General features: G+C 45.4%; 2 protein-coding genes and 1 long non-coding RNA gene across 8 annotated transcripts in view; 1 reads left to right on the forward strand and 2 right to left on the reverse strand.

The window, feature by feature from the left end:
• The window catches only part of CUX2 (cut like homeobox 2), a 215,537-nt gene extending 211,714 nt beyond the window's left edge, over positions 1-3,823 (reverse strand). For 4 of the 5 annotated variants that reach the window (XM_053280263.1, XM_053280261.1, XM_053280258.1 and 1 more), the window contains exon 1: positions 3,651-3,822. The gene's annotated coding sequence lies outside the window, so the exon portion shown is untranslated. Of the gene's footprint in view, positions 1-3,650 lie in introns of all 5 variants that reach the window. The other variant, XM_053280260.1, reaches the window with a different exon arrangement.
• On the forward strand, positions 192-7,880 carry MYL2 (myosin light chain 2). Of its 2 annotated transcripts, none has more exons than XM_053280287.1 (7): positions 192-215; positions 2,942-3,031; positions 4,182-4,257; positions 4,998-5,102; positions 5,526-5,601; positions 6,849-6,897; positions 7,532-7,880. In XM_053280287.1, exons 2-7 carry the CDS (start codon positions 2,996-2,998, stop codon positions 7,628-7,630), a joined length of 441 nt encoding a protein of 146 aa, XP_053136262.1. In that variant the 5' UTR covers positions 192-215; positions 2,942-2,995; the 3' UTR covers positions 7,631-7,880. The 2 variants fall into 2 exon arrangements, with proteins under 2 accessions (XP_053136262.1, XP_053136261.1); XM_053280286.1 differs by lacking the exon at positions 192-215 and adding an exon at positions 1,307-1,396.
• LOC128338184 (uncharacterized) lies at positions 7,769-10,149 on the reverse strand. Its single transcript, XR_008312545.1, has 3 exons — positions 9,903-10,149; positions 9,068-9,137; positions 7,769-7,863 (listed from the first exon to the last, which is right to left on the reverse strand). It is a non-coding gene; the product is annotated as an uncharacterized LOC128338184 (long non-coding RNA).
• Between the last annotated feature and the right edge of the window lie 2,919 nt (positions 10,150-13,068).

Raw genomic sequence — 13,068 nt, forward strand, 5'->3', positions numbered from 1 at the left:
TCCTTTTTTATTCTCAACATCAACGCAGCGGCAGGATGGGGGGCAGTGAAGGCCACACAGCGGCGGTTGCAGGGAGTGGGGGACGAGGGGAAACAGCAAGAGAGAGCTCCTCCCAGCTCCTCTCCTCCCTCCCAAGGCTGCTACGGGCAGCGTCTGGAAGGAGCTCTTCCTCGCTGTTCCTCCACGCAGCGGCAGGCAGCAGATGCTGCTTTAAGGTAAAGGGGGGAACTTCCTCCCCCACCACAACCCTGCCCGCTGCAGCTGCTGCCGCCCCATTCCGCCGCGCAGGCAACGGCATTTTATTATTTATTTGTTTGTCTGTTTATTTGATTTTTATGCCGCCCTTCCAAGCTGGCTCAGGGCGGTTTACAATTAAAAAACAGAAATCATTAAAAACAATTAAAACAGAAATACAAATACAAACACCAATTTAAAAACATCTTAAAAAACAATTAAACAATCAAAACAATTAAAACCCTGAAAACCAGGTTAACATTAAAACAAAACCAATTAAAAACCCTGAAAGGCCAGGCCAAACAGATGGGTTTTAAGGGCTCTCTTGAAGGTCAGTAAAGAATTAAGATTACGAATTTTAATGTAAAAAGGGGGGACTTTCCCCTCATCCCCTGCTCCCCGCTATGTGGCCTTCACTGCCCCCATCCCACCGCTGCGGCAGCATTTAGAATAAAAAAGGGGAGACTTCCTCCTCGCCACCCCTACCCTCCTCACGGTGTGGCAGCCTGGTGGCAAAAGGCTTAATCTCTCACCACCACCGCCGCCGCCGCCGCTGCCGCTGCCGCCACACAGCAGCATTTAAAAGTTTTTTTAAAGGATAAAACTTTCGCCCGCCCCAGGATTTGCCGCTCCCCCAGGGTTTGCCGCTGTAGGCAATTGCCTCTATGGTAATCCGCCTATGAACCCAAGCTGCCTCTGGGAAGCAGAGGCAGCTTCAACCCCTTTGCCTCCCCCCCCCCCAACCCTTAGGAGAAGCCACTGCTGCATCCAGGTCATTGCATTTGCCTTGTCGGCATGGTCCCCCCGCCGCTCCCCAAGCTGGGATAAACTGACACACACAGGTGTCTGGCTATTATTCGGCCACCGAGCATCAACATCTTAAATGGAGACGCTGTTAGGGCGCCTCGTATGTGCCTAACCTTGGAGGCCTCTGTTGTCTCACATATCACCACATGACAATGAGTTGTTATTTAAGAAGGGAGGGAGGGAGGAGGGAGGGAGGTGGACCAACTCACCTATTACAGCCAAAAGTGGACATGGGTTTATTTTTAATCAGGGATGGGCTGTATTTATTGTCTCAGCAGTCAGAGCACAAGGGGCTCCAGTTGCTGGATTCCTTTTGTGCTGACATTGTGGGCCACGCAACTCAGTCTTAGCCATGGTAAGTAAAAGGGATCAGAGGGAATTTAGGGGGGCTGGGTAGTGCACTGCAGAGCACAAAGCAGCCTGGAATGTGCCCAGAAATTAAACACTCTTGGTAAAGAGAGACACATCTTTGCTAGGCATTGATCCTCAAATGAATAAGAGCCACACAGCAGGTGAAACAGAGCAATGGAGGACCCATTTCAACTGGTCAGAACATTAAAGGGTAATCAATAGGGGTGTAAATGTTAATGGGTAGCTTAATCAATGAATGGAGTTTTAGTTGGTAGCTGGTTTTAATCGACAAGTGATGAAAGTTCAGGGCATACTGTACATCTTTTCTGTGGCTACTTCGGTTCTAGTGTGTTTCATAGGGAATTAAATTTTAATATGAAGATGGTGATTCCTTCGAACAATATGGCAGCTTTTGTTTATTCAGCTGCAAGTTATTGGGGCCCAACTAGACAAGACTTCAAGTGTCTCTTTGAATCTCATACTTGGGGATTCTCTGCACCTTTATTCTTTAACCAGATGGAGTTCATGGAATGAGGAGGCGGGTTATCCCTTTCTCCACGTTGTTTTCCCTTGATGAAAGTTGCTCTCAGAACCTGATTCCCCCCCCTCAAAAAACTGCTAATTGCAAATCCACCTTTTATTTGAAGCCTTCTGCATAACCCCATACCCCACTGTAACCAAGCCTAAGTATGTGTAACAGCAATTGACACACATTCCCCCCGTTTATTCCTCCCTTCCTCTCCTGTTGTCTCCTCTGCACTCAGTTTAAGTTTGTAATCTCCTCAGGAGCAGTGACCCATCTCTTCATACTTCTGATTTAATAGATCTGATTTTGCCCACCCCAAACTGCACCCCCCAGGCACTCTGGCACCATGGTAAAAGCCCAGCATGTATCATAGCACCACAATCTCCATGGCAAACTAATGCTTGTAAGTGCTTAACAAAGATAATAGGTGCTTCACAAGGAAGGGGAGAAGATAATTAATAACTTGGTAGCAGAGTTCCTACTTTGCTTGCAGAAGGTCCCCGTTTCAATCTCTGTCATCCACAGGTAAAGGTAAAAGTCAATTTCGACTCCTGGTGCCCACAGAGCCCTGTCGTTTTATTTGGTAGAATACAGGAGGGGGTTAATATTACCTCCTCCTGTGCAGTATGAGATGATGCCTTTCAGCATCTTCCTATATCTCTGCTGCCCGATACAGTAGCAGCAGGGATTCGAACCAGCAACCTTCTGCTTGTTAGTCAAGCATTTTCTCACTGGACCACAGAGCTACTGCTTGTCAGTACTGAGCTAGATGGACCAATGGTCTGACTCAGGACAAGGCAAGTTCCTATAGCCATATGATATGGCTCAATGGCAGAGCAGATGCTCTGTATTATGAAAGTCCTGGGTTCCATTTCCAGTTAAAATGATACATGGGATAACTGGGATTAGAAACCTCTTCCTGAGACTTTGGAATAACCAGCACCAAGCTAGCTGGGACTCTTTGTATGTTTACAGTAAGCTGTTCCATATGAATAACAATGTTGTGTTTGAATCCCACCAAAGGCACCCAAGAAAGCTAAGAAGAGGGCAGAGGGTGCCAATTCCAATGTCTTCTCTATGTTTGAACAGGCACAGATCCAGGAGTTCAAAGAGGTATGTCGACAGAGCCTCAATCAAACAAAAATCAAAGGTAGCTGTGAGGTGGGGGTAAAATCCAAAGTAGTATACTGCCCTTTTAACGACCAGAGTAGTGAGCAAGCGTTTGCATTTCTCAATAACTTCTCTTCATGCTGGATAATAAGCAAAATGTAGGGGGGAGGGGAGAGACAAAATTCCAGTTTAGGGGGGGGCTTTAATGGAGGAACCACAGTTTTTTTGTTTCTTGTCCCAGAGAAACATGTATGTTTGTTGGTTCATGGTGCAAAGTTAAATTTGTCTTGCACCTAAGAGGCTCATCAAAAGCTCCTGCATTTCATCTTAAGACTATTAAGAGTCTTGAGACCACTTAAAGACTGTTTTATTGTAGCATAAGTTTTCATGAACTGCAGTCCAATTCATGAAGTGTCATCCTTCTGTTTGTAGGTATAAATTATAGATGGATACAGAGCAGAGGGTGGGTGGGAATGCAAACAGCCCCCTTTGCTTTGCTTGACATCCAGCCTGGAGAAGAGTTCTAGAGAACTCAAACGCTTGCTCACAATTTCATGATATTTTAGCTGGAATTAATAAAGGCATTTCCCTGCTGTGGCTAAGACATCAAAGGCAGACTTACTGGTGAAGGGTCTGGTCTGAAATGTTTGTAGATTATCATTAGAAAGCTACTGCAGTGTCATAGCTTGGGGTGGGGGTGGGGTGACAATGATGTTCTGAGTTCGAATCTTGCTTCAGGTACCAGTGCAATAAATGGCCTTAGACATGGCGCTTTTACCTGGACCCCAGTTCACCATCTGTAATTAAAAGGACATAAATTAATAGTCTTGGTATATTACAGTCCTTGGGCCAGCTTTTTTTTTAAACATGTCAATATATTCCAAGTCTTGGGTGAGTCTACATTCTCAGAGATTAAGGGTTCTGGAAACCAATTAAAAGGGACTTTATTGGGGCTTAATCTGAAGCCAGGGCTCAATCCTGGAAGCTGTTCACAATGCCTGAGATTAAACATTGGAACACAGGGGTCATGCCAACTGCAGCATGAACAATGTCAGGTGGTCTGTATTCTGTCACACACTCCAAATGGGACTGCTTTTGAAAAGGGTCCAGAAACTTCAGAACTCTGACTCTACACAATTCCTCCCTCTTTTAGGCCTTCACCATAATGGATCAGAACCGTGATGGCTTCATTGATAAGGCAGACCTGAGAGACACATTTGCTGCCTTAGGTAGGCATGGGCAAAAGAACAGCAAACTAGCCTTGGGAAGTTTCTGAAGTAAGAACATAAGAACAGCCCTGCTGGATCAGGCCCAAGGCCCATCTAGTCCAGCATCCTGTTTCGCACAGTGGCCCACCAGATGCCGCTAGTTAGTGAAGTCAACTAACTGAAGTCGGGTCAAACATTTCATAAATGAGTATTTAACTGGGGGCGGGGGGAGGGAACTGTTGCTGTCATTCTCTTCCCACCTTGCAGTTTATTACTAGGACAGAATGTTTCCAATACCTTTAGAATATAAACCCCACAAAACAATATTGAAATGTAGAAATCTAGAATATGTGAGATGAAAGATATGGGGAGGTGACCATTTGGATGTTCCACATTTTAACATAATCCTCAGAATTCTTGACCCACCAAGGCAAACCTCCCACAGTCCATGCATGCAGTGGCCTGTCAGGTGCCTGCAACCTCTGTTTTTGTAGTTGCAGGCAGCCGTAAAAGCAGGAGGCATCTCTTGCTCTTGTGGCCCTCCAGACATGGGTGGTAGATTGCATTTGGCACAGTGGCCTCTAGTTGGGCAGGCTTGGTATCATTTCAGGCATTTTAACACTGCAGTGGATGTTTGGCAAACATCATAGGAAGCTGCCATATACTGAGTCAGACCACTGGTCTATCTAGCTCAGTAGTCTTCACAGACTGGCAGCAGCTTCTCCATCCCCTAGAGTTCTCCCATTTTCCTCCTTCCTCAGGACGCCTGAATGTCAAAAATGAGGAACTTGAAGAAATGATCAAAGAAGCTCCTGGAGCAATTAACTTCACTGTCTTCTTGACCATGTTTGGAGAGAAGCTGAAAGGTGAGACCATCCATGAGATGTTCTGGGGGCAGCGCTGCCATGGTTTCTTTTCTTTGGATAAGAGAGCTGGAGATGTGTAATATTTGGGAAGTATTTGCTTTATTTATAAGTATACATGCAGAACTTCATTAGAGGCAAATAACACATCCAGGTTGGAAACACTGGGTTCTTTGGTTAATACTGTGGTTGATCCCTGGGGGCCCAACACTCACTCTCCTTGAATAAAGTGCAATGGGTGCCTTGCAGTTACTGGGTCCTTGCAACACTTTTAGAAAAAACAAGAGCAGGTAGGTTCCTTTTGGCAAAACTGCTTCATTTCATGTGACTTGGTCAAGGTACATCCATTCCAAATTTGTTGAAAGTTCAGGGCAGCTTCCATAACGGCAGGCCTTGAACTTTCCAGGACTTCTCTCCAATTTGCAGGTGCTGATCCAGAGGAGACTATTCTGAATGCATTCAAAGTATTTGACCCGGAGGGCAAAGGTCTGAAGGCAAACTAGTAAGTATATTTTGGCAACACAAAATCAGGCCCTCTCCAAACTGTAAATGAGCCAGAGGAATTCCTCCATTCCCCTCCTAATCCCAAAAGTAAGCATCTGAATGTACATAATAACATTTGAACATTCATAGAGAGAGACTGATTATGCCAGTTATCAGTCATAAACAACCAGCAATCTTTGTCTGTATATCAATCATAAACCACAGCAGTTATCAATTAAACTAATATTATGATTATTGTTATATACAAATATTAATAATAAAGAAGTCAAAATGTGCACAGTGCTTCAAAATGTATACAAGGACAGGTGCCTGCCTCAAACAACGCACAATTCACAGGGGAAATTTCAGAGAAAGTGGAGGGAGATGGAGGCATGAGTAATCAAGGGAAGAATATGCTGTTATTTCAGTTACACATGCTTAGATGTAGCAGTTGTTGTTCTTGAACCAACGGGACCAACCCAAAGTCCAACTGGCCCTGATCCACTCCATGTGAAACCAATGGTGCACAGCTACAATACTCATGATGGCCCCAGATGGATAGGTAAATCTAGGCAGAGACGGGGGATATACAATTAACACATATCTTTCAAATCGGTGTCAACATTAATTTGTGTGTATCCACCTCACATTACATCAAGGTTTAAGATGGTTCTCCACTTTTAGCAGATTCGAATCATCCAGATAGTTCCAGGAAGTTCAGGTGATTATCAGCATGTATATGGAGGATGAGCTTCCTGCCTATCTGCACAGCTGACCCGATATCTGTAAATCCCAAGGCAAAGAATCCAAATAGTGCCCCCCACCTATGATTGTAAAAGAAATAAATAATGAACCAATTGCCCACCAAGGTCTGCTACCAGAGGTGGTCTGCCTCATGGCAGAGCTGGGCCTGTCCATCTGCATGTCCATTAACCACTCACTCAGGAGCTGGTTCCAACAAATTATTCTAATCTGCTAAAAGTGGAGAACCATCTTAAACCTTGATGTAATGTGAGGTGGGTACACACAAATTAATGTTGACACCGATTTGAAAGATGTGTGTTAATTTTATATCCCCCATCTCTGCCTTTTGTCACAAAAGGGAGACATAGTTGTTTTTCCAAAACCTTAAAGAGCAGAATTAAATACCGTAATTCTGATTTCCATGTATTGTGAAATGTTAGGTGTTGAGAGATAGAGGAAAGAAGAAGTATTCTACTGGGAGACTTTCCTCACCTCTTTTTCTTTACTGTAATTTGTTTGCAGTATTAAAGAGATGCTAATGACACAAGGGGAACGGTTTTCACAGGCTGAGGTAAGAGGAATAGCTTTCTTACAGATTATTAAAAATGTTTTAACATTCATTCCCTCTCTCCCCCGGGAATTCTGAGGAACATGCAAAACTTGCAATTTGATAAACAAATGTTATCATACACAGAGAGGATATAAATATCTTAAAATATTTTATTTCTTCATTCCCTCCTTGTGAGAGGAGAGGAGAGCTGGTCTTGTGGTAGCCAGCATGACTTGTCCCCTTAGCTAAGCAGGGTCTGCCCTGGTTGCATATGAATGGGAGACTAGAAGTTTCCCCTCAGGGGATGGAGTCGCTCTGGGAAGAGCAGAAGGTTCCAAGTTCCCTCCCTGGCAGCATCTCCAGGATAGGGCTGAGAGAGAGTCCTGCCTGCAACCTTGGAGAAGCTGCTGCCAGTTTGTGAAGACAATACTGAGCTAGATAGACCAATGTCTGACTCAGTATGTGGCAGCTTCCTATGTTCCTAGAAACCTGCACCAAAATATCCTGAAAAAAACAATTTGCCATCCGTTGATTCATCCTGTTTTGGTTGATTCGATGTATCATCCGCACCAATTAAAGTTGTCAGTTCCAGCAATAACCACCAACACAGTGTATCAAAATTCAGCTGAGCTTTCCTCCACCTCCTTCTCTACAGGTAGACCAAATGTTTGCAGCTTTCCCTCCAGATGTGACTGGCATCCTGGATTATAAGAACCTTGTCCATATCATCACACATGGAGAAGAAAAGGATTAAAGAGCAGGGAACACAGTTTGTGTGCTGACCAGGAACAATACTTTGCGAGGCTCTTTTTGCTGCCCACTTCTGGTTCTTTCTGTCCATGCTAGCTGGTGCAACATGAGGGGTGGGGGAGGGTGTTGTATGTTACCTGAACGTTGTTGTTATCTTGGTGTCCCCTCCATTGTCTTTGCAGAGAGAAATCAGCTGGAGAAACAGGTTTCTAACATTGTATCCTGTGTTGAATGAATCTGTTTGCAAGAGAAAATGCACGTGTTTCAATATGGATAATAATTTACTAGACATGGTGGGGTGGGGAAAGGGGTAATTAAGCAATCTCACGGAGACATACAGCCCCAATGTTTCTAGTAAGCATGGCTATTTTCTCTTGGTGGAGAATGAGCAAGCAACACAAGTTCCTTGGTAGGTCATCTCTAGAACTATCCTGTTAGGCCTGCCCTCTTCCTGTCCCATCACCCTCAACTGTCAGAAGGTCTCTTGCTCCCTCAGACATTTCCACCCTTTCTCTCTTGCTGCCTTTTGTGCTTGGGGCTGCCTCTGTGATGATGCCTCCTCTCATCAAATCCCTTCTTAACGCCCACCTTTCCCATTATGCCTCTGACACAACACTTTAGTCTCCATTCCCTACTGTAACGAAGAGGTCATTCACAAAATCAAAAACTGTGTTCTACCTGGGTTTGGGAGCTGTGTGTGCTCCTGATTTTTGGTTGTGTGGAAGCAAGGTAGGAGGAAAAGCTACCCAGGTTTTCCTCCTACCTTGCTTCCACACAACTGAACATTGGGAGCACATACACTTCCCAAACCTTGGTAGAATACAGTTTTTGGTTGTGTGGATGACCTCACAGTTACGTTGTTTTCTCTTCCCATAGTCTGAAGTACACAGTATTGTCCAGAAAGAGTTTTACCACATCATCCACTGTTTGTGTGAACCTAGGCCAAAACAATCAGGCCCCAAGTGTTAGGATGGTTATCTATGACAGATGGTATTAATACTTCCGTAGAGAAACATATTGACCCAAGATTTGTGGTTGTGTGGAAGCAAGGTAAGAGGGGGTAGAAGTGATTGTGTGGAAGCAAGGTTGGAGGAAAAGCTACTCACATAACTGGAAATTGGGAGCACACAGAGGTCTCAAACCCAAGCAGAACACAATTTTTGATTGTGTGAATGACCTCTAAGTACATGCAAATGAAGCATTCATCCTCCTCCCCACTTATCTCATCCTCAATTTCCCTCCTGCACCATCAATAAGTAGATTGTAAGCCCCTGGGGTGAGGACTTGGCCTCTATTTTTTTTGTACAGCACTATCCAACAAAATGGTAAAGTTCATGATCATCCATCCCAGGAAGTGCCTGTAGGTGAATCAGTTACTGTATTCCTTCAGTACTCAGTTTATGATATATTTTTTAAAAACCCAAACAAACTAGAGTCTTACTTCAGATAGAAACTGAAATACACCATTGCTAGTTTGGTCTCTCCCCACTCCCACGCTTCCAGTTTGGAACCTGGAAGGAAGGAAGGGATCTGTTAAAAATGGCTCTTGGCCCCTCAAAAAAAGGAGCTATCTTGAGAAAGATCTCTGACTTGAGAAAGGTGCTGCCTTTGCTGGAGACACACTACATCTCCAATATGTCATAGTATGTCTCCCAAGGCATGATGCCTCCAAATACCAGTTGCAGGTGAGCAACAGCAGGTGAGAGGGCATCCTGAGGCCTCTGGTGTGGGCCACTGTGTGTAAAACAGGATGCTGGACCTGATAGGCCTTGGGCCTGACCAGGCCTGTAGCCATCTGGTGGCATGATGTGTACCTGCCACACCAAAAAAATGCTCTTTCCTACCCAGCCTCACTGACTGTTTCCATTGAACATTTCATAACCTGCCTCCCCTGACTTCTGCAATCCCCCCCCCCCAAAAAATTTTTTAGGCTGGTTATAGGCCTTGGGCCTGGTCCACCATCCTGCTGCTGTCTTTTAGTGGCACCAGCAGGGGCATAGTAAGTTTGGAGCAGGCCCTGGGACAAAAAGTGACAATGCCCCACCTTTCTTTGCCACCCCCGCCATATATTTGCCACAGAATAACTGTCAAGACTGAAGAGTCAGCACCCCTCAACTGGAGAGGCCCCACTTCCTCCTCAGGGGCCAGGCTGGGACACCAGGATTCCCTCCTTGTTCGATGACTGCTGTGTGCCTGGTTCAGTGAAAAGAGCAGGAAACTCCCTTATATCTTCTCCAGGCAGCTCTCCCTCCTGTTTGGCTTCTGAGGGGCCTCACCTTCCCAGGAGAAAATGGCTGAGGGAGCTAGGCAAGGCCCTCCGAGGAAAGAGCGGGCAAGTCCAATGAGAACGGCCTTCTCTCTCCTTCTTCCAGCTCAGACCTCTGCTTCTGAGGCAGCTGTGGGTCTCTCACCAGAGCGATCCCTGGCCATTCCCTCCCCACTCAGTGTCCACCCCCCAAAAAAAACCAAAAACACACTATTTTTCACCACATTGAGCCTTTAAATTCTCCAGTCTTGCTTCCAATAATCACCTGGAAAATTTTATGCGGAGTCCTGAAGACTCCTCTAGGCCAGGCCATGAGAGAAGAGCTGGACTTGTGGTAGCAAGCATGACTTGTCCCCTTAGCTAAGCAGGGTCCGCCCTGGTTGCATATGAAAGGGAGACTAGAAGTGTGAGCACTGGAAGAGATTCCCCCTCAGGGGATGGAGCCACTCTGGGAAGAGTAGAAAGTTCTAGGTTCCCTGCCTGTCAGCTTCTCCAAAATAGGGCTGAGAGAGATTCCTGCCTGCAGCCTTGGAGAAGCCGCTGCCAGTCTGTGAAGACAATACTGAGCTAGATGGACCAATGGTCTGACTCAGTATATGGCAGCTTCCTATGTTCCAGGTTAGCTGCTCGACAGCAGCAAAATGCTTCAGATTTTTATTCTTTCCCCGCCTTCTCTGCCCTCTCAAGTGATTGGGTCAAGAGTGAAATCCGGGCAATCCGGGCAGCGCATTTGAAATCCGTGTAAATCCAGGTGGAATTTAGCAGCCGGGTGGAGGAGCCAAAATCCGGGGGCTCCCCTAAATTCTGGGGGACATGGCAATGCTACCTGGACTGCCTCTGAGGGGAGAAAGAGGTGTGCTGTCTTGGCCTCTTGCGCTTACTCGTAGTGTCTCCTCAGAACACGGCCCTCTGCACAGGACACCTTGTTGGGGTACAGCTTGAGGCAGTGGCTGTACCTCATAAAAGAACACATGGGTAGAAAAGCAGTATATAAATGTTATTATCCAAATGTTATCTGCTTTTCAACAACAACAACAACAAAAGGTTCTTTTATGAGGTACAGTCACCGCCTCAAGCTGCACCACAACGAGGTGACTTGTGCAGAGGGCCGTGTTCTGAGGAGACCATACGAGTAACAGCAAGAGGAGGTAGATACCACTTCCAGCAAACGTTTTGTTGAAAAGCAGTATATAAATATCATCATCAGAACTAGATTCTGTCCAAAAAGAAAACATTTGGGGGGTCACAAAGCAACAGCAGGCAACCCACTCCAGTCCAGTCACACACTTGGTTTTCTAGCAAAATTGAGGCCACCTAATTTTACAGCACTACACGATTGGCAGGAAGGGTGCCAATCTTTTGGATCAGTGGCATGTGAACTGTCCTGAAGCCAGTCAATTGTGCTGGGGGACCTCAAGTTTTGGAATGATAAGCTTCCCCGCCCCATAATGCTAGAACTCAGGGCCATTCATTTAAACTGACAAGCAATGAGACTCAGAAAACACTTTTATGATGCAAAATTAACTTATGGAACTCACTGCCACAGGGTGTGTGAATGGCCGTTAGTTTAGATGATTTCATTAAAAATTTTAGAGAAGTCGCTGGTTGCTAGCCCTGATAACTAGATGGAACCTCCATGTTCAGAGGTAGTATACCAATGACTATCAGCTGGTGAGGGCTGGGCAACAGTGGAAGAAATCAAGTGCCTTGCTAGTAGGCTTCCTGGAGGCATCTGGGTGGTCACTGTGGAAAATTGGATGCCGAACTAGATGGTATTTTGGTCTGATCTTGCAGGGCCCTTCTGATATTCTTAGCATTACATCCTGAAAAGCAGCCTACAATTTAGTTCTCAAGACTCAGCAGACTGCCAGTGCTATACAAAGTTGGTAAATGCAATTTAGATTAAACTTGAGGGTGCTGTCGCCCTCTGGTGGTTATCTATTCAGATCAACCTGGCAATGAATGACCAAAAAAAAAAAAGCAAAAAAAAAAAAAAAAAAAAAGCAGTACATCCTGGGAAAATGACAGGATAATCCAGTAGAGCTTGATGGAAAATTGCAACTATTCACACAGTGTGTGGAATGCTGCTGGAGCCAGGAGCTTTTCTGACCGAACAGCAGCTGTAAGGATTGACAGCTCAGCTCTGCATGTGATGGCCATTCAAATAAACGATGGGACACACACACACGGCTTAGAACTGGTTCAACATAACCAAACAATTCCCTCTAACTTGGAAAACAACTCCAAGGTTGGTTGGTTGATTTCCACGCACAATTCCAAGACTATTGCAGACTGTGCTGTATGCAAAGTAATTGAGGGAATGGCAGGATCTGATCACTCCCACCACAAACCTCTCTCTCCTCCTAGTGTGCATCCAACACCCCTCTCCCATTCCAGAGGAGTTAAACCTCTCTCTAGCTCCGACTAAAATACAAGCCAGAGGAAAACTTTTAAGATCGTGTTTGTCTGGTAGTGAGGTGAGCGTTACAAGCCCGCCGGGATTTGTGTTTACACACTCCTTTGTCCAGATAACGTTTGGAAGTATTGCTAATTAAAATCCAAGGGCAGGGCTCAAATGAATAAGGGCTCCACTATGTTATTATACTTTAGCTGTGTGGCAGTGTCAAGCCATATCTCGTTCAAACTATTTTTTAGAATACTGAGGTTTGGGATGATTGAGCTGATCTCTTGATCACATCTGGAGTGTCTCTACCCAATTAGGATTCAGAGGTAGTATTATTCCAGGGTAGTTGTGCTGGGATTTGCAGCACTGTCTACACTATGTCAGAAGAACGTATGACCCAACAAGGCAGTCTCTAGCAGTGCAAGCCTGCCTGGTCTATCCAAACAACATCAAGAACATAATATAAGAACACAGGAAGACCCCTGCTGGATCAGGCCCAAGGCCTATCTAGTAGACTAGCATCCTGTTTCATACAGCGGCCCACCGGATGCCTCTGAGAAGTCCACAGACAAAAGGTGAGGGTATGCCCTCTCTCCTGCTGTTGCTCCCCTGCAACTGGCATTTAAAAGCATCTTGCCTCTAAAGCTGGAGGTAGCCTATAGCCACCAGGCTGATAGCCATTGATAGACCGGTCCTCCATGAATTTGTCTAAGCCCCTTTGAAAACCATCCAAGCTAGTGGACATCACCACATCCTGAGGCAGAGAATTCCA

The sequence above is a fragment of the Hemicordylus capensis genome, chromosome 15 (genome assembly GCF_027244095.1).
Source record: "Hemicordylus capensis ecotype Gifberg chromosome 15, rHemCap1.1.pri, whole genome shotgun sequence".
NCBI classification, from domain to species: Eukaryota; Metazoa; Chordata; class Lepidosauria; order Squamata; family Cordylidae; genus Hemicordylus; species Hemicordylus capensis.

What these genes read in the sequence shown, in the direction of transcription:
- MYL2 (XM_053280286.1), top strand. An exon ending in GTTTGGAGAGAAGCTGAAAG is followed by an intron (nt 5,103 to 5,525) that starts GTGAGACCATCC and finishes TCCAATTTGCAG; the next exon opens with GTGCTGATCCAGAGGAGACT. An exon ending in AACGGTTTTCACAGGCTGAG is followed by an intron (nt 6,898 to 7,531) that starts GTAAGAGGAATA and finishes CCTTCTCTACAG; the next exon opens with GTAGACCAAATGTTTGCAGC.